Source organism: Gopherus evgoodei, chromosome 1, assembly GCF_007399415.2.
Source record: "Gopherus evgoodei ecotype Sinaloan lineage chromosome 1, rGopEvg1_v1.p, whole genome shotgun sequence".
NCBI lineage: Eukaryota > Metazoa > Chordata > Testudines > Testudinidae > Gopherus > Gopherus evgoodei.
Genome location: NC_044322.1, coordinates 9539321 through 9560406, shown reverse-complemented (window position 1 = coordinate 9560406; position 21086 = coordinate 9539321). Strand labels below are relative to the sequence as shown.

The window sequence follows — 21086 nt, the reverse complement described above, 5'->3', positions numbered from 1 at the left end:
CCATATTTCCACTGCTAAACCTTTGGTATTTGGTGGAGGTTTTTTTGTGTTATAGAAGTATTATTGTAGCCATTTCACAGATTGGGTAAACTGAGGCTCAGTAAGGTTACATTTCTTGCCCACAGTGAACCAGTGGTATAGTCTGGAACTGAGCCCAGGACTCCTGGATTCTGTTTGGCTGCTGAACAACTATGCTAGCTCTGTCTCAGTACAAAGACTGTGGAAAATAGTGGCAGTCTCATTGTTTCCTTGTGCTCTCTCGTCTGTCGGTCTGTAGCCACCTGACATTGTCTTGTGTCTCAAACTTAGACTGTAAGTTCTGTGGGGCAAGGACTGCCTTTTTGTTCTGTGTTTGTACAGCACCGAGCACAATGTGGTCCTGGTCTAGCCACTATCACAATCCGAATAAGAACTATTAATAATAATAAGGGAAGGATCATACCCAGAAAAAAAAATTCAGATGTTTTAGAGTTAAGGACTAAAGGTTCAATCCTCTTATCACACACACTGGTGGAAATGGTAATAACTCTGTTGAACTCAGTGTATAATCAATGTGAGAGTAGAATCCGGTCCTCAGCCTTCAAAACCTAGGCAGCGTGTGGATTTCTGACATGATTTTTCACCTCCATGTTGAGCTTGGTTCTAGGAGGTTTAATACTGCACTGTGAATTTCTGTATTTTAATTTTATTTTCACTATTCCAGAGCATGTGAGCAGGGGGAAGGGGGGAGAGAAAACACCACCCATCCCCTCACGAGGTGTAAGATGCTGTTTATTTTCATGAGGGACTGCAGCCACCTCATTCTCAAGAAACGCAGCCAAGCAGATTCACAAGCAAATGAGTAAGTCACCCAAAGGACCAACCAAAAGCCTTGTTTTTCACCCTAAAAGGTGAAATGTCTTTTAATAAGGCATTTGTGGAGTGTTAAAAATTAGATATTAAAAAAAAAATTAAGGAAGTTCTTTTCTTGGGCACGGCTGCGTGTTTGGTAAAGCAAGCCTCGGGCAGAGTTTTGCCTGAGGAAGGACTGCCATGCTGGGTCCTCTGTGTGTAGACATTCTCACCAGCTGCTCCACTCAAAGGACAGGTAGAGCTTGGATTGGCTTCTCTTAGAGTTCAAGGCCCCCCACGCCCCCGTGGTGTAATTCCTCCCGAAATCCTCCTTGTCACTTCTGGCCTCTACTGCTCTGTCAAACCTTGATCCCTTGCTGCTGCTGCATCTCTGGAACAGGTTGTCCAACCCCTCTGCCTCTGGACTCCCCCACTGCCTTTTGAAACCTACCTATTCCACTTACAGCAAGGAGAGGAAGGATTGTCCAATGGTGAAGGTGCTAGCTTGGGACATGGGAAAACGTGAGTCACTTATCTGCGTTGCTACTGACTTTCTGTGCGACCCTGCGCAAGTCATTTCATCTCCATGTGCCTTAGTTCCTCATCTAGAACACTGAGATAATGACCCTGCCCTACCTCACAGTGGTGTTGTAAGGATAAATACATAAAAGGTTGTGAGGGGCTTGGATACTATGATAATTGCTGGGGGGCATAAGTAATATAGTCAGAACTACTGAGCTCTCAACTGTTCCCCGTGAAGGTGCTTAACAATTACCAGCCCTTCTTGGGGCTCTCGTCTGCTTCTCCCCCATCTCCTTGCTCAAGCATTTCCACTGTTGTTCTACTCACTATGCTTGTGCTTTATGTAACATTCTCGTGAGTGAGACCTGCCTCTCCCATCTTCCCCTCGATAACCAGCCACCAAATCAAACTCAGCATGGTGATCTCTTCCAGGCCCTCTCAGAGGTCCCAAGAGGCCTGGGCCACTTCCAGCTTTTGAGGCCTCTAGCCATAATAAAAATAACCAAAAAAAAATATCTTTTTATCAAATCACATCTCTTATTTGCTTAAATTTGCAGCTCTAAGCTGAGAGAGTGTGTCTGATAGGGATGCGCATAAAAACAAGTTGTGAAACTTATCAAATGCCAAATAATAAACAAATGTCTAAATTTGAGGCCCCCTTTGAGCTTGAGGCCCAGGCCAAATGGCCCTCCTGTCCTTCCCCCACCCCTCCCCGATCGGCCCTGATCTCTTCCCAAAGCCCACTTCCATTGTTGTTGACAACTCCACAACCGTCCCTCTCTCATGTCCTCATGGATTTGTTTCTCTCTTTCTACCCTCCCATCATGGCTGCTGTGAGATACTCGATTGTTATTTCTCCACCTCATCTCCACGATCAGCTGGTTCCTCTTCATTCCCACTAGCACAGTCCTGGTTCCGGTCCTGTTCAGCTCCCCCTCCTGTCTAGCCCCCTGAGTCTCACCTGATCCACCAGCAGCTATGAGAACCATCTACCTTGCTCACTGCTCTGACCACATCCAACTCCTCCTCATACCCCCTTGCTGGCTTTCTCTTGACTTCTGCATTACATTGAAATTCAGTTGCATCCCTTTCAGACCTTGCACCACTTAACCCTCTCTGACCTGTCTGGCTAAGCTGTGTATCTAACCCACTCACTTCTCATCCTTCTTCCACTCTTACTGCTGTGGTTTCCATGTAACCTCTTACATCCAGAATCCCCTTCCTGGTCTAGTTTGTCTTGCTTGCACCCTTTCCTCCTCCTCAAAACACACATCTTCCAGGGATACTCTTTCTTAAGTGTTATTTCACACATAATAAAACATTAACATGCCCTCTGCATGCTGCTTTCAGCATGCTTTCAACTACCTGACTAGCTGCTTTCAACTACCTGAAAGGGGGTTCCAAAGATGATGGATCTAGACTGTTCTCAGTGGTAGCAGATGACAGAACAGGGAGCAATGGTCTCAAGTTGCAGTGGGGGAGGTCTAGGTTGGATATTAGGAAAAACTTTTTCACTAGGAGGGTGGTGAAGCACTGGAATGGATTACCTAGAAAGGTTTTTAAGGTCAAGCTTGACAAAGCCCTGGCTGGGATGATTTAGTTGGGGATTGTTCCTGCTTTGAGCAAGAGATTGGACTAGATGACCTCCTGAGGTCCCTTCCAACCCTGATATTCTATGATTCTAAAAACAACCAGAAACACCCTCTAAACTTCTCTCATGTCATCCTCACCATCTAAGGCATCAGAGTCACAATCATCTTCCTTATCTTTTCCTACCCAGTGTTTGTGATTTTAGATTACAATGATAGAGCTGGTTGAAGTTTTCAGATTTTGTGATAGGTGAGGAAGAATGTAAAAAAAAAAAATCATCTGTTTTTCCAACCAACTCTAGAGCTGGTTGGCAAAATTCAAAATTCAAAATTTCAGCTAAGAAAAAAAAAGTAAAGGTGTTTTCATGAAAAGGTTTCTGAAAAATGTTTCTAGTTTTTGACCAGTTCTAGCTGTAAATTTTTGAGAACAGGAAACCTTTTCTTGATTTGCGTGGTACCTGTCATGTATACACAAGGCACTGTAGAAATAATAAGAGTAAAATCAACATCTCACATGTAATAACATTATTACCTGGGATTATATCTATTTCATATGTTGCATTTATCACATACCTTTGTCCACCTCCCCTTCACTCTTCTTACAAATCAATCTCTGCCAGGACTTATTCTAACATGCTAGCCCATTGAGCAACTTCACAACAGCCACCGTTGCAAAATATTAATAATCCTGTCACAAAAATGTCTCTTCCTTCCCACACAAATGTGGAACTTCTCCCCACAAGTTACAGTGGCAGAAGCCAGAATGGGCAGTATTCAGTCTGGTACCAGTGACAGGTTTAAAAGTCTGATATCTCATGAGCCCTTAGGGATAGAAATAGGTGCTATATGTTGTGCTAAAGGGCACGCTCCCTAACTGGACATATGATAGAACACTTGTTTCTCATCCTGGAACAGCATAAAACGTTGGACTTTGAAGTCATGACGTTTGTACATGTACCTATTTTAAATACGTTTGTAAGAGATTTTAACATTTAATAATCATTCATTTTTCTCTCCTTCAGAGGACTGTGCAGTTGGATTGATGGGTCTAATTCTTATGTACACTAAGGCCTCTTTACACCACTCCAGCAGTGTATAGGGGCCTTGGTGTACATGAGAATTACACCCATAGTAACTATGTTACCTGGCTTTACAGGTGGAGGGATATGAAAAAATAGCTCCATTAAAAAGTCAAACTCTAAAATATTTTCAAAATCCCTTTTTTTAATGCCATATGCAGAACACACAATAGTGTAGAAGAAATGTTTTACCGGCCCTCGTGTGCAATGACCTCACTTGTAGCAAACAGCATCTTCCATGCATGCTGATAAAACCATTCTATCACACCATCACAGTATACATAACTATGTCATATTAATAAACATTTACACAGTGTCATGATTTGGCACAGTGCTTTAGAGATTTTTTTTTAAAAAAGGACATGGTCTCTGCTCTGGAAGAATTCACACTCATAGGTCACAATTCTGCAAATTCTAATGCACATGTTTAACTTTATCCATGCGAGTAATCACATTGAGTGTTTGTTTTTAGGTGGCGTGTATGTTTGTCTGTGTGTGATTGAACTAGAGAGCCTTCCACATCGGCATTGCTGGTTCTAATTCAACCCAGGTCAGTAGTAACTAAAAGTTGTCACGGTCTAGGGGCTGTTTGGTGATTTCAGTTCAGTTCTGATAGTCAGGGATTCATATGAAAAACAACTCTCTGCAAAATGATTAGGATCTTTGATGACAGTCTGCACAAGGGGTCAAGAACTAAATGCCCTTCTCCATAATAGGTTTGAGGCAGGGGGACAGAGTAGTGTAGGCAGCAGCTTGCGTTGCTGTTGCACCTGCGCTAATGGACGACCAGACAAATTCGGTTTCCAATCCAGCAACTTTCCTGTGTACGTTTTTTTTTAAAATGCATAAAAATGAATCTGAAGATTCACCGTGAAATGACGCTGTTCCCCACTTCCCAACCAACCCTTTGGGATTAATGTATATATTTACCAGGATGTGCACCCATGAGAATATTTGTCCTACTTACCTCTGTGCTAATAATTTTTAGAGCAGAAAAGAAATACTTTCCAGATATACAATATACAATTCACTGGGGGTAGGTGTCCAAATTCCATTGAGTTTCTATAGGAGTGGGGTGTCTGACTCCCTTGGATCAATTCTCTCAAGGATCCTTTTCTGAAAAACCTATGGAAAATATTGAATCAAGATACTTTCCACATGTGTTTGTGGTCCTAAGGCTTCTAGGAAATGTCAGAGATCTTCATGAAAGCTTTGTTCAGCTTGAAGACATTAAAAACATAAACATTTATCCAGGTAGCTCTCTATGGGCTACACATCTGAAGAGAATCCATATTATTCCATTGAAAACCATATGGCCCAAACGAGGTCCAAATCTAGCTGAGAAAAGCAGGACTCAAAGAACTTCAGTGGTTTGGTAATAATGGCCCTGATACAGAAAAGCATTTAAAGCACATGCTTGAGTCTCACTGAAGTCCTTTTAAACACATGCTTAAATGCTTTGTTAATCAGGATCTAGAAAGCTGGTGGTTTTCACAGGAAAGTTGTTCCAGAATAAGGTGGGGGTGTGAATTTAAAGTGCAAGAACTACTCCAAAATAGCTCCCCATGTGGACACTCTTATTCCAGAATTATTATTCCATGGGGTAAGCTAAATCAGAGAATGGCAGTCTTGTTCTGGAAGCTACTCTGCAATAGCTACCCTGCAGAATTGCCCTGTGAAGAATCCAGAACACCAACTTGTTGACAATTAGATCCGAAGAGCTGCACATTTTTAGAGGACAGCAGAATGTCAGAAAGTTAGAACAAATAGGAGTCTCCATCTGTCCTAGTGCCCACCTGCAACTCCCACCCACTCCCCCAAAACATTTAAACAAACAAAACCGGACACCTTGTAAAGCTGGTGGCAGAGTAAATAAATAATAGAGTGGCTTTGGAAAGTTTGGAGCACAGATTCTGGATGCTTTATAAGTCAGGTAGCAAAAATCGATAGTGATAATATGGGTTTCAATGCTGTAATTCTTCCTAAGATAAAGCCTGGTAAAAGCATCATCACATACAAAAGCCTTTTCTCAAGGTATACCTCTAGGACACTCTTCTCACCCTACTTTAAAACTCAAACTTTAGGTCCTAAGGCCCCACGCAATGTGTTATTAAGTATTCCTACCCCTCCTCATTCACCTGGAACACACAATTAGACTGACCGAGCAAAAGGGCATGGATATTACAGCAGCTGAGAGCCTTTTTGTGCCAATTTGTTCTGAATTCATGGCAGACATGGGGCTTCCTACATCCAGATTTGTTCCGTTCTCTAGGCACTTAAGGCCCGTTTGAAGTGCGCAGTAATCTTAAACCCTCATCTGCTGAGACTGTCTTGAAAGAAAAAGAACCTGATGTAAAAAAAAATTGAACTTGCCAATGATTAAAGAAAGATCAAATAAGCGGAGCATCGTGAAAGCTAAAGGTTGACAGTATGATTCAATAAAGCAGGGCACATAATATGCTTTTTATTCCAACTGTCAAATTGCAACTTCTTAGCTTTATCAGAACAGGAAATCCAGTTAACCGACCTGTTCAGAACAACCAAATGAAAAATGTGGTTTGGTTTTATTTGGGAAGTGAGCCGTAAAGACAGGTAAACACCGGTCACCCTTTGTAAAGGTAACATTTAAGGTTTCCGGTTAAAATATTAACTAGTTATTGTTGCTAATCATTAACTGTTCATTATAATAATGTAATAGCAATCTTAGTATTATTTCTTTGTAGTTCTTAGAACATATATTTGTAGAGGCAGGTAATTATGAATGCAAAAAAGACTACTGAACAATATAAATCACTAAAATATTGCGTGGGCTTTATCATTTTGTGTATCACCTTGATTATATGAAAAACAAATAGATAAACAATTAATTAGAACAAATAGATAAGAATAAAAATAAAGGAAGTTACCAGCTTCATACACCCAATCTTTCCATTGGGAAATCAACCCTTTAATCTCAGGGAAACGATGACAATTCAAACTAAAATGTGTTGTGGGAGTTTTTTTAATTGAACTTCAAATGTATAATGAACTGTTTATTATTAGGAATTATTGTATTACTGGAGTAGCAATTGTACTATGACTTTTCTGTGACAAACTTCATTGAGCAGGGCTACTGTTTGATGCATACATGTGCAGAAATCTGGAGAAAAGAGAGACTTTGGAAACACAATAGTCAAACTAGTCAGAACCTATAGAGGCTCAACATTTCTTTCCTCCTGACTTTAGCTGAAGCTTATGCTAGTAACTCTTGTTTTGCCAATTCCCCAACACTCCTATCTTTACCATATTGTTGTACTTAGTCCTTGTTTTGCAGGGCTTTCCAGGCAGATGACTAAGGAAACATTTCCATGTTGGTCTGATTTGCCTGGCTGATAAAATGAAGTGGAATCAGCCCTACAGAACTCCCTGACAAAGAACTTTAAAGTCCTTTCTCTGTTCTCTAGATCCTGAAACTACCTGCCCTCTGGTCTTAATCTTTTATTTACCAGGAGGGGGAAAGGAGTGTGCGTTTGGGGGGGTGGAGGGGTGATTGCTGAGACCACTGGAAAATACACATTCTTTTTTCTGAATAGATCAAACAGTCATTTGTCCTGTTTTAAGCAGTAAATCCGGAGTGCTTTGTTATGCTAATGCAGTCTGACATCACTCGGCAGATCAAAGCCACTGGGACCCCATATAAGCGGGTTCTTAAGGCAAGAGAGGGCAGAGGCAGACGCGCAGCTGGCAATGTGCTCATGACAGACACACACAGACAGACAGACAAACACACATTATCCGCTGCATCTTCACGCAGCCTTTCACTTTTGTCGCTCGTCCCTTCCCCTCCCCTTCTCTGTCCACCCTTAGCGGAGTTTAGCAGCTTTTACCTCCGGCTGACCTCCAGCGTTGGGATCTGTATCTACAGCATTTTGTCTGCTGCTGCAAAGCTTTGTGTTTGCTGGGAGAAGGGGTCAAGGCGAAGGGGAGCTGGTGCAGCTTTACCGGGAAAGGTAAGGAAGGGGATTCTTGCGGGTGGGTATCGATTGACTCATGCCTCATCCCGCACCGTTAAACCTGGTCAGGGGAAGAGGGTCAGAGCAGGGAATCAGATCCCTGAGTGGGTTATTTTTCACTGCTGCCAGGGAGACGCAGGTTTTGCTTCCTCATACGGCGAGGACTTAAAAAACGTTCACACGAAGGAAGCAACCGTGTCAGAACTAGGGGAGAAAAACCCACTAACTTCCCATGGCTCTAACCAACCCCGAGCTGGGCACAAGGGCCATAGGATGGTCTAGCTGGGATCCCGTCTGGGGTGATGGCACAGCAGAGCGCTGCGAAAAGAAAGAAGATTCAGAGCCTGGGATGTGTTGGTGAAAGTTTGTTGCCGATGTTCAGGGGCCATTAACAAGAGACGGGCGGGGGGGGGTGTTTGCCTGTGTGCAAGGTGGGGAGTTGTTCATGTGTTCCACATTGTTAAGGGATTGTTAATGGAGATGGAAAAGACAGAGCAACGCAATCGTTATTATACACATCCCCACCCCCTGCCTGTCTGGTCCATAGCCCTGCAGCGTGTTTACCTGTCACGTGCGCATGTGTCCACATCACAGAGCGACCAGCTGGGCGGCAATGTAGAGGATTTGTGTTGTAGCCTACGTGACACACAATCCCACGCCCTGGATTTTGAAGCCCAGTCCCTGGTTGGGATGAATGGGACAATTAATACTATAAAGCTTAAGAATGACCCGGGCTGTTTCTCTTTCCCTCTTGGCGGACGAGCTGTGATGTGAGTTTTAGGGAGAGGCAAAGGTAAGGGAGGCGTTTGCGGTGTTAGTTGTTATCATCACTGTCAGTTTTCTGTGGAGCGAATTTTCTTCAGCTCGGACGTTCGCAACCGAGCAAGCGGCTGCCTAAGGCAGCTCGTGGGAAACATGCATGGGCAAAGCAGAGCAGGACATTTAGGATGAAGCAGGTCGGGTTTAGGCAACAAGCCCCCTGCTGCTGGCTTGATCTGTGACCTAGGGCTCTTCGCCCTTGTGAACAACACGGCTGATGGCTTCAATAACTGTTCCCCCCCTTGCCACTTTCTCCCGAATTTGTAAATTTAACCTGTTCCGAAGCTAGAGGCTGGAAACCGGAGTTCTGGTTCGGACAGTGTCCGGTCTGGGCTGGAGGGATTCTGCAGAGCCGGATTAGATAGCTCCCTCCCTCCCTCCCTTTTAGGGACGCGGTAAGAAATTTCACGCTGAGGTCTGTGCTATGAAGAGACAGATAAGGGGTCTGAAATAGCCCCCAGACCGCCCAATGCATGGTCAGCATCCAAGGGTGAAGGTTTCAAGTGTGTCCTTGTTTTTAAAAAAGATAAAAGACCCCGGAATAAATCTCTCGCTGTGCAGACGCCCGAGACCAGGGAACGTGCCTCTCTGCACAAGCGGCGTGACCGCTGCTTGCAACTTAATAAGAAAGGGAATAAAAATCGAGGCGGGTGAAATCTTGATGCAGTTGGCGTACATGGGGGGTTTTGCCATGGATTTCAGCGGAGCCAGGATTTCACTCCCAGAGATGAAGATCCGTGGTACAGTGTCACTTTCCCGATAACCGTGTTTCAGGGATGGGATTCTTACACCAATGGGGACACCGTGAAGGAAAACCCAAAGTGGGCTGGGAATCACAGCAAGCACCCCGGGGGGAACTCGCACGTGTAAACGGGTTTCCGAAGTGGAGGCCTCTCCTAGGGGATTCAAGAGTTGACCCTTCAAAGAGCGCAGTTTGGAAAAGAGCTTCAGGCAGTCTCAGACCTGGGGGTCAGGCAGGCATCGAATGATCACCACGAAGGGCATGATCCTTCCTCCTTTCCTAATGCCATTGGCCAAGGTTTTCCGAAGTGACTGGTGAGACCAGCTCGTCCAGGTTTGGGGTGGCTGACTTGAGACACCTTCCAGAGGCCTGATGTGAAGGTGCACTAGTGCTCAGCAATTACTGAAAATCAGATCCCCCTCTAATGTGTATAAAGGGCCTAATTTGGGCATCCAAATTCACTAGCCACTTTTGAAACCTTGACTTTAAGAGGAGCAGAATCTGGCCTTAATTTGGTACACCTGAGAAAAACCGCTGGCGGCTAAGCAGAAAAGAAGACCCTCACGGTTCTCTCTGATGGGAGAGAAACCCGATTGGTTTGTCACTACCATTGTTGCAGGGAGCAGGGATAGCCCCCTGTCTGGGAAAGGGAGGCCTCGTAAGAATGTAGGAGTCATATGCCTTGTTTGTTTAATAAAAAGCAAAGAAAGGAGGATCCTTGAGATCTTTTGTTTGCTGCTGGACGCTTCTTTGAGACAATTCTGATTGTAATGTTTACTGTGGGGCCAAAGTGGCTGGCTCTTCCTTGCGCTCCAGGTGTTGGTGTATTTGGAAGAAGCGAGAAGCAAAGTTAATGAGGTGAGAATGAAAGCAGGAGGGAAGGAACAAAACACATTTGTTTGTAACAGATCAGACAGACGGAAACCTTTGCAGAGCAAGAGCAGCTCCATTAGTCAACACATGGATGTTTAATGTGTCTTTTTTTCAGAAATATCTATCTATCTATCTATCTTGTAAAAGCGAAAAGGATTAGCTAAAACAGAGACCTGAGATTTGTATTTCTTCCCTGCCCAGGCAGATTTACAGAACCTGGGGTGAGGGGAAGAATTGAAACAGGGAATGAAGTCTTGCCATATGCCGGGTTAACCAGAAACATACAATCAAGACTATAACTCAAGTCATAATTCAAGCCATACGTCTTGTCTGTCTGTTGACTGTAAAGGTTCTATCAAGAATTGGGGGGAAGGGAATCTGAACTTTTTCGTGATTCATAAACCACTCCTTTGCAATTTGGATGATAAATTTCTCTGTCACCAGGACTCACAACACTTGGGTGTTAACCATATCTTTGTGCTTTCTCCTTCATTTCAGGTTGCTGTGCTCCAAGAAGGAACCACATCTAAACTGAAGGAAATACATTGTTCAGAAAATTGGGAAGATCCCCTTTTAAGAGTTGATCTCCTTCTGAAAGTGGGTGGCTGTGGAAAAATGAAGCTGAGTCTTGCAATATTTCTGTCTTTCATTTTACAGACTGGGATTTGCTCTGGAATAAAATGGCTGTAAGTATCTCTCTCGCTCCATTTTTATAAGCAACACATTATTTTTTAAAAATCTTGTCATGTGCTGTTGTATTACAATCACGGCTTCAAGTTTAGCGCTATTGGCTTCGGACACACTGGAAAAACATTTCAAGACTGATACTGCATTCCTTTGGGCACCAGAAGTCCCACTGATTTCAAGGAATGCAGGATCAGATCCTCTACAACAATATGTATATGCTTTATTTTTAAAATGTACATCCTCTGAGCCCAGCTCTCCCCTCATTTACATCAAAGGAAGAACTGGACTAGCCTGACCCACTTAATGAAGCATTTAAGATCAACTTCTACCGAACACTTTCCCACAAGGCACTGTATGGGGGGAGCACAAACTAGGAGTGATAGGACAGGCTGTTAAGATAATGCTGCCAATCCCCAGCCAAAGGGAATAGCTGACAGATAACATGTTTTTGTGAACCATTTACCCTTAGGATTTTGAGAGCAGAGATTGACTGTAAACCAGCTAGAGTTGTAACGTCTGGATTGGGTTTCCCTGCAGTGTAATAGCCTGGCTCAGTGTGCAAACAGCAACAGATCATTGACATATTTCTCCACTTAAATAAATAATCAGTTAGCTGATTATCACCAAACAAACAAACATACCCCTAGAACAGTCGTCTGGTTTCACCCTCTATGTGGCTGGTGAACCATCTCTTGGTTTTTATAGAATGTAAGGCCATGCAGAGATTAAATGATGCAGGTTAGTCCTGAATGATCTTTTGCAAAATAAAATGTAAAATGAAATGCAATGAAATCGTTGCCAGGTTAATAGTCTATATTCAGAACATAAGATGTTTGTGGGTAGGGCACTGGATGGGGACTCGAGATCCGGGTTCAATTCTTGGCTCTGCCACAGGCAATTCAGTTTCTGTGCCTCAGTTCCCCACCTGTAAAATAGAGCTAATAATCTTTCTCCCATCCTTTTGTCTTGTCTATTTAGACTGTAAGCCCTTCAGTGAAGAGACTGACTCTTGTTACATGTATGCACATAGGCTAGCACAATGGGGCTCCAGTCGGGGGGGGGGGGCCTTAGGCATGATTGTAATGCAACTAAAATTCAGAGTGCAATAATACATATTAATATTGAAAATTAGGTTTTAATAGTATCAAACGTCACTTATCTATGCAGTAGGACTGGCTCACTGCTTATTAAGGCCCTGATTAACCTCTTAAGCACGTCCTTAACTTTAAGCTTTGACTGTCTGTGGTAATCCTTATGTGCTTAATGTTAAGTGATCTGCCAAAGCAAAGCCCAAAGCAATACACCCATCAATTGCATTGGGACTGTTACCTGAGAAAAGCGTGCGGAGCGAGTGCTGAAATCAGCCCTCCGAAAGGCAAGATTTAGGCTGGTTTCAGGGAAGTTCCCTATAATCAGATCAACACACCAGGAAGCCTGCAGGGGTCTGAAATAGCTCTGCCCGAAAAAAAAGGCTTTCAGGATTTATGTTAAACTTTTAGTTTTTGGGGGAGGAAAAAAATCAATCTAAAAAATGGCCATTCCCCACCAGATGTGTCCCCCTATCTGAATATTAGTAGGGAAGATGAAAGTTAAGATTAAAGTGACATTTGAAGTATGAACTACATCCAGATGCCCTGCTGTGCGCCAGTCACACCTGTTCAAAACCCGGTGGAACTGTCTGAGTGCACTTTTCATAAGTGGAAGGCAGCCAGCTGCGATTTTAGAAAGAACTATTTTTTTTTATTTTCACTCTCCTTCTTCACACACCCATACACCCCTTAAAAAGAAAAGAAGCACTTGTGACACCTTGGAGACTAACACATTTATTTGAGCATAAGCTTTCGTGGGCTACAGCCCACTTCATGGGATGCATAGAATGGAACATACAGTAAGGAGATATATAGAGACATGCAGAGAACATGAAAAGGAGGGAGTTGCGCTACTCACTCAAAGAGGCTTATTAATTAAGATGAGCAATTAGCAGCAGGAGAAAAAAAAAGTTTAGTAGTGATAATCAGGCTGGCCCATTTCACACACTTTGACAAGAAGGTGTGAGGATACTTAACATAAGGAAATAGATTCAATGTGTGTAATGGCTCAGCCATTCCAGTCTCAGGATGGGGCAATTTATGCTTGGCTATGCTGGTGTAACTCCTTGGAGTCAAGTATCAGAGGGGTAGCCGTGTTAGTCTGGATCTGTAAAAGCAGCAAAGAATCCTGTGGCACCTTATAGACTAACAGACGTTTTGGAGCATGAGCTTTCGTGGGTGAATACCCACTTCCTCAGATGCATGTCATCTGTTAGTCTATAAGGTGCCACAGGATTCTTTGCTGCTAACTCCTTGGAGTCACTCCTGATTTACACTGGTGTCAATGAGAATTGTTTTACACCTAAAGGGCCACTGCCAGTGGGATTTCTGCCTGCGCAGTGACTGCAGGGCTGAGCCCCAAATTACTTGGAGTTGATTTTGGTTGTGCATTTTGATTTAAAATGTGATGTAAAGGGTGGGGGAATCAAAGCTTTTTGGTAAACTATTTAGAGCTTCTATGTTCTGTTTGTACATCAGTAAATTAAAAAAAGACAGGAAGAGGAAAATGCAATAGAATATGAAAGGTAACTATTTATTTTAAATTATTCTAATTATATTTATGGGTACTGTGGGCTAGATACTCAGATGGCATATATCAGTACAGGCCCACTGACTTGGGGTTCTGCCATTTTACACCAGCTGAGGATCTGGTCCTATATGTATAAAGCCTGGACTTTGCAGAACAGTTACTTGTGCTTGGGAGTAGACCCACTGACCTCAAGAGAATTACTCGTGTGTGTAAAGCTATTTACACCAGTGTGGGTGTTTACAGGATCAGATCTTTAATAACTGTGCAGTCTTTTCAGAAACTGTTATAAACCCATAGGTTGTAGGCAGTGTTGTTGTAGCCATGTCAGTCCCACGATATTAGGGAGAGAAGATGAGGGAGGTAATATCTTTCATTGGACCAACTTCTGTTAGTGAGAGAAACAAGCTTTCAGGCTTACACAGAGCTGTTAGCTTGTCTCTCTGGCCAACAGAAGTTGGTCCATTAAAAGATATTACCTTACCCACCTTGTCTCTCTAATACACCCCACAGGGAAATTTTGTTTTATGAATTTGTTTTCCCCTATAGATTCTTTAGACTGAGGGAAGGTTGTTGTTTTTAGGTTTTTTGCAAAATAAGATGTCATCATCAGAGAAGCTGTGTGCATTGTCTTGCTGTGTATCTGGCCCCACAGTACCCATAAATATAATTAGAATAATTTAAAATAAATAGCTACCTTTTATGTTCTGTTGCATTTTCCTTTTTTTTTTAAATTTACAGATGTACAAATGTAGCATAGAAGCCCTAAATATATGAACGATCTGCGAGAGCACGAGTTGCAAGGGGCCATCCTGCACCAGGGCTTTATTGACGTGATCTGTGACCAAACCTTGCAATTTTTCCAGGGGAGTGTGAGAGTTGCCTAAGAGGCACCAATTTGCAGGCAAGCTGCTTGTTCATGACTACGACAAGTGAGGAGAACACTAGACGGCGCTCTGTGCAACTGCACATGTTGTATTGCACAGGCTTAAGACCGGTAACTCTCACAAATGCATTGAACAAGGTATACTGAGTCTGCTGCAAGCAGCAAAACATACCACTCACGTTTCCGAATTAGAACATTCACCCTTGTGTTAGAATTAAGTGGTGTCTAGCCTTTGTGTTGTGCCTCTGCGTGGGGGTTAATTTCACCCTAATGAAAGAACTAGTAGAGAGGCCCCATCCTGGGTTCATTTTGCATGTGACACTTGCACTGAAATCAGGACTTACAAAACAGCTGCAGATTCAGGCCCAACCATATTTTCTTCTTAATGGGTGTGATGTTTAAATAGGCTCTTTCCAACCTGTTCACTGGAGAGACTGATTGCCACATAGTATATGGAGTTGTTGTGACACAAAGATGTGTTCTGTTGGCATTGCGACTTACCACGTTCTCTGAGGTTTTCTCTTACAAAGACCTGTTTTCACACTTTCCTGTTATCTCTGACTAATTTATCCCTGACTCAAGCTCCTTGGAATCCCACATTTTAGTTATTTAAAATGTTGTTGCTTTGGGCCTGATTCTGCAGTCCTAACTCCTATACAACTCTCAGGGTGAAATCCAGCTCCCATCAAAGTCAGCGGCAAAACTCCCATTGGTTTCAGTGGGTCCAGGATTTCACCCCAGACGGAGTACAAGTAAGGACTGCAGGATTGGGCCCTTTCCATCTGCTGCAAACAAGTTAGTTTAATCACCTTCCAGGATTTTCAGATGAACATTTCTTTCAAGGGGGGGAGAGGGGAGAGAATTTTGTTCTTCCTCTCAGTGGGTCTGAATCTCTCCTCCCACTGATGTAAATCAGCAGTAGCTCTGCTGTGGTATAAGCGAGGGGAGAATCAGGACCATTGCTGCCAATGAGTGAGTTGCATGGAGGAAAACTACAGGATCAGGCCCTGGGAGGGACCTTTGCTTTGAAGTTTTCTCTTCCCTTTTTAGCTGTGAAACTGCAACTGGGACAGTTAATTTAAACCAAAGCCAGAGAACTACCCCTCAGAACCTCCTCTTTGCTGTGCTTAGAACTCTCAAAAACAAAACCATCAACCTTAATCTTCCTGAAATCCAGTTAAGATAGAAAGATTTAAATAAAATTACACTGGGAGTGTGTGTGGGAGAGGGGTGAAGGATGCAACAAAGTTCAGCAAAGGAGGGCTGGTGATTTTGACTGGCTATCACTTAAAACATTTAATCCGAAGGAACAAGAGTTCATAGATTTAAAGGCCAGAAGGGACCATTGTGATCATTTAGCCTGACCGCCTGCATCACATAGGCTAAACAACCTCACCCAGTAATCTTTGAATCAAGCCCATAATTTGTGTTTGAGGCTGAGCTATATAGTACATCTTTTGGTAACATCTCTGGTCTTGACTTAAAGACTGCAAGTGAAGGAGAAGCCACTATGTCCCTCGGCACGTTGTTGCAATGGGTAAATGAATACCAAAACTTTTTCAGACAGACAAGTGGCAGTTATAGAGTAAAAAATAAAATGAAGAAAAACTCTAAAGTAAAACCTTACAATAAGAAGTGCCTTCCAACCTGGAACCAAGTTTGCCACTGCAAGCACAAGTCCATCGGCTTCAAATCCAAGTCCCCTCTGAAGTTACTGCCAGCTGTGAATTGGCGGATCTATTGCAGAGAAGGGCCAGTGTGGCTTTGTCAAATTTTGTTTAGCTGCCCAGGTATCCACAGGGCTCTAAAATATCCTAAGGTATGTGAAAGGATCTTCCATTCCTAGGTTCTCCCTGGAGAGCATTCCCCCATTTCTACAATCCAAGAAGACATGACTGTGCTGAATCTGTACCGAGGCTGTCGATTTAAACCAAACCCAGAACCTCCTCTTTGCCATGCTTAAGAGATCTCTCAAAAACAAAATCACCAACCTTTATCATCTAGAAATCCAGTTAAAATAAAAAGATTTAAACAAAATTAGACCAGAGGTGTGAGGATGAGAGTGGGGATGGTGGGGGCGGAGGGATTGCGCAACAACCTTCAACAGAGGAGGGATGAAGATTTTGTACTGGATATAGAGCCTGATCTTGAAAAAACCTTACTTATGTGAGTAGCTCTTTGTCATGCAAGTAGTGCCAGGGGATGAAGGATTGTGCCCATGCTTCCCAAAGCATTAAATACTGTAGCTTATTCATATTTCAAATGGATTTATTAAAACTGTCCAAGATAATTAAAAGAATAAACAAATGTCATGATCTGAGCATGCATCATATTTCCCCTGTAATTATGTTTATGGTTTTCTGTCAGTAGCCATAACTTCAACTGAAAGCCTTAGTATGTTTTATTTAAGGCTGAATAAATTTGGTTTGAAACCTGTTTATTTAAAGGGAAGGGTTGAATAAAAAAACCCAAACCCTCAGTCCTCCTCAGCATCCTGGAGAATGAAGGATTGTTTAGGGTAGTAAAGGGAAGGGCAGCTAGAGTGATGAAATTGTGAAAAGTGACATTTATAAAAGACAACACCCCATGCTCTGGATTCTCTGTGCAAATCCACATGGGAGAATGGGGGGTAATAGTAGCTGTGTCGCAGTCTTGTGCCCCTCCAATTCTCGGGCCATCCCCTGGTGTGAATCCTGAAGGCTGTGTTAATCTGGGCCACCTGCCCACAAGAGACTGTTGCAACCTCTGGGATTACATGGGGTGCAGGGAAATCCCATCCATGTCCCTTTTCTCTAGCCATTCTCCTTCTGCCAGCAGCTGGGGTAGGAGTGGAGGAGGAGCTCCTATGGAGACTCCCTGCCACCAAAGACTCCCCCTATGCAGTGGGGGCAGGGCTGGCTCCAGGCTTTTTGCATCCCCAAGCAGCGGGAAAAATAAATAGCAAAAAAAAGCCGTGATCGCGATCGGCGGCAGATCCACCGCACCGTTTTCTTCTTCGGCGGCAATTCGGCGGCAGGTCCTTCCCTCCGAGAGGGACTGAGGGACTCGCCGCCAAAGAGCCTGTCCTGCCGCCCCTTCCCCTTGGCCACCCCAAGCACCTGCTTGCTCAGCTGGTGCTTGGAGCCAGCCCTGAGTGGGGGCTCCTCTTAGGACCAGGCAAGGTGGGTTTTGTTTCTTTGGGCCTCCCTTACCTCACAATGTCCTTCTAAAGAGACCGGGGCATGAGGTAATATCTGTCACCCAAAGAGGAGCTCTGTGTAGCTCGAAAGCTTGTTTCTCTCACCAGCAGGAGTTGGTCCAATGAAAGATATTGCCTCACCCATGTTGTCTCTCTAGTATGCTGGGACCGACACAGCTACAAAAACATGGCAAACAAGCGTCCTTCTCAGGCACAGCCGTCCTTTCCATCAATGACGCCAACTGTCATTGTAAACGGGCAGGGTAAGGAGCATAAAATGTCAGTTTGCTATGAAATAGCCTGCTGATGCGTTGTTTCTGGAGTTATTTGAAATTAGATTGGTTGGGGACAAACCACTTGTGGCTGTGCAGTAGAGATCAACCAAACCTGCAGTGGCCGAGACTCACTAGATCAGGGTTTCTCAACCCATGGATCAGGACCCAAAATTGGGTCGCCAGAATGTTTCAAAGGGTTGTGTGGTGGCTCCTGTCCCATGGCGCTGGCTGCTGGGCTCACCTCCCTGCACCCTGCAGTGCCTGGGGTCCCAGTGCCCAGCCATCATCATGACAGGCCAAATTTGACTGAGTGGCACTGCAATCCCATGGGCTAGGTCACAGCTGCACTCACACAAATTTGGTCCAGTCAGGGGCAGAGCCAAACCTGAGCAGGGCTGCAACCCTGGAGGTTGCAACGCCCAAAGCAGAAAGCCATGCCCAACCAGCCCCACAGCACAGGAACTGCAGGAGCCGCCAGAGTGGGGTGAGTGCCAGGATGCCAACCGAAGCCACTCCATGACCTTCACCCCCAGGCTGTTTACTGGGTCATAACAGGCCATAAACATTTACAAATGGGTCCTGGGCCCAGAAAGGTTGAGGACCATTGCACTAGCTGACCTAAAATGTCTCTTGCATCCCTAATCTACACGATTTATAAATATGTATTTCATTCTTTGCAAGTGTCTCCAATAAATATGAGTTTTCTTTTCCATCTCCATCACTCTCTTCATTTTCCTCCTGACATTCAGAGATGTTTCCTATTATAAATTCTCGTATGCTAAGGCATGAAGCTCAAGCGTGAGAGATGTTCACAAAATAGATTTCTGCATCCTATGTTTTATTCATGGCCGGCTCCCTAGAGCGCGGCTGACTCAACAAGAAACAGCGATTGCCTCCAATTACTGAATTCCTCTCTTTGGATTTATAATGCATCCCGCTCTCTTTGCCTTCTTGCAAATCCTTCCACTCTTCCTAGTTTCTTATTTACTGCACAGTCACTTTGGAACATTTTATCCATAAAATTCACCATCAGTATCAGCAAGTGCTGTGGTACCGCATTTCGTTATGAGCCCTCTGTTCATATCACTCCCTTCCACTGCACCATTAGCACTGACATAACCTGTGATGCTTTCCAGCCATCTCTCCTTTGTTTTCCCTTCATCTTCTGATGGGCCTCTCCTGGGCTGCAACATTTCTTCCTCTAAGTGACCTCAATTTCTGCTGGCTGGGTCCCTGAAATGCTCTAGCTTCCTTTCCATATAAACATCTTGCTTTATTCCACATTGTTGCATAATACTCACTCATGTGGCTTCTTCCCTGCTGGTGATAATCCCACTTTATCTGGAGCAATGCCATATTTCAGCAGGCTCCTTTCATGTCTCCATGGTCCTGTTTTCCCAGCCATATCAAGCAACAGATCAAATCCGCTTTAAGTTGTCCCAACCTGAACTTCAGCATTTCGGACACACCTGTTTTCTCTCTAAATGAATCCAACTTTCCATGCCCAGTCTCTCGAGGGCAGTTGGGACAAGACTTGCAGAACTCCTTTACTTTATCAGACTTACTAGGTACGTCTACATTGCAAAAACCCCCAAACAAAACACACACCCCTCCCAAAAAACAAACCAACCAACCCACAAGACAACGAGTCTCAGAGACCAAGTCAACTGACTCAGGCTTGTAGGGATCATGCTATGGAGCTGGAAATAGCGGTGTAGATGTTCACACTTGGGCTGGAGTGAGGGAGAGGATCTCAGAGGATCTTTGGAGGATCTTCAGCCTGAGAAGGAATGTCTACACCGCTATTTTTAGCTCTGAACCACCAGCTCCTCGAGCCCAAGTCAGTTGACCTGGGCTCTGAGACTCGCTGCCATAGAGTTTTTCCACAGTGTAGATGTACCCAATATGTTTGTTTATTTTGCTGCTTGGACTATACTGCATCCCAAGCAGCCATCACCTTTGTTGTATTTATGATTAGGTGTGATCTGAATCTCACACTAGTTTTGGCCTCTTGCCTAACTAGCTTTTGAGTCAGTTCCTGAGAGTTGCTGATAAACATTCTGGGTCAAATTTTCAAGAGTTTTGGATGCCAAACTTTAGACGCCAAGAGGAAGATCTTTTGTTGATGGATCTGGTCCCAAGGGCCTGATTTTCCAAATTGCTAAGCACCTGCAGCTCTAACTGACTTTAACTCTGGCTCTACCTGTGCCAGTCATCAGACAGGGCAGTTCCTCCTTAGAAGTAGCTCATATGCTTATAATGAGGTGATGTATTATCTTCCCTGCTGACAGGCCATATCAGTTGTGTCAACCCCTGGTTACCTAGTTCCATATAGAATAGGATCATAGACTATCAGGGTTGGAAGGGACCTCAGGAGGTCATCTAGTCCAACCCCCTGCTCAAAGCAGGACCAATCCCCAGACAGATTTTTGCCCCAGATCCCTAAGTGTAAGGATTGAACTCAACCCTGGGTTTAGTAGGCCAATGCTCAAACCACTGAGCTTATATCACTCAGTATGATGCACAGGTGACAGGAAATTCCTATTCCTCCTGCCAGCTCATGAGGAGCAATGAGATTATTTTCCAGAGCTGCAGGTAGGGACGTTATAGACGAAACCTGATAACGAAGAGTATGGTGAAAACCGACCAGGGATTTCTGCAAGGCACTCTGCTTGGGGCTCACCCTTGAAAAGCAGGCAGAAGTTTCAAGTGATCAGAATGCTATCAATCAACCAGAGGTACTTATCTGGCCTTCCTTGCAATAGTATCTGAGCTCCTCACATTCTTTAATGTATTTATCTGCACAACATCCCTGTGAGGTGGGGCACTGCTATTCTCCACAGCTAGGGAACTGGAACACAGGAAAGCTGAACTCCCAGCCCCAGGGCACAAAGGAATTTTGTGACAGAGAATTTAAGACATTGTTTGGGTTTTCGGGTTCGGGTCATCTCATAGTTGCGGTAAGGGACAGATTCAAATGTGGATATGAATTCCCCA

General features: G+C 44.0%; 1 protein-coding gene across 3 annotated transcripts in view; it reads left to right on the top strand.

Annotated features, from left to right (window-relative positions):
• Positions 1-7732: 7732 nt before the first annotated feature.
• Positions 7733-21086, top strand: part of WNT11 (Wnt family member 11) — a 29884-nt gene continuing 16530 nt past the window's right edge. Inside the window, exons 1-2 of one of the 3 annotated variants that reach the window (XM_030557645.1) lie at positions 7733-8010; positions 10946-11133. In XM_030557645.1, the coding sequence (XP_030413505.1) occupies positions 7756-8010; positions 10946-11133 (443 nt within the window). In that variant the 5' untranslated portion in view covers positions 7733-7755. Of the gene's footprint in view, positions 8011-8484; positions 8807-9552; positions 9573-10945; positions 11134-21086 lie in introns of those variants that run through there. The other 2 variants (XM_030557654.1, XM_030557659.1) reach the window with 2 other exon arrangements.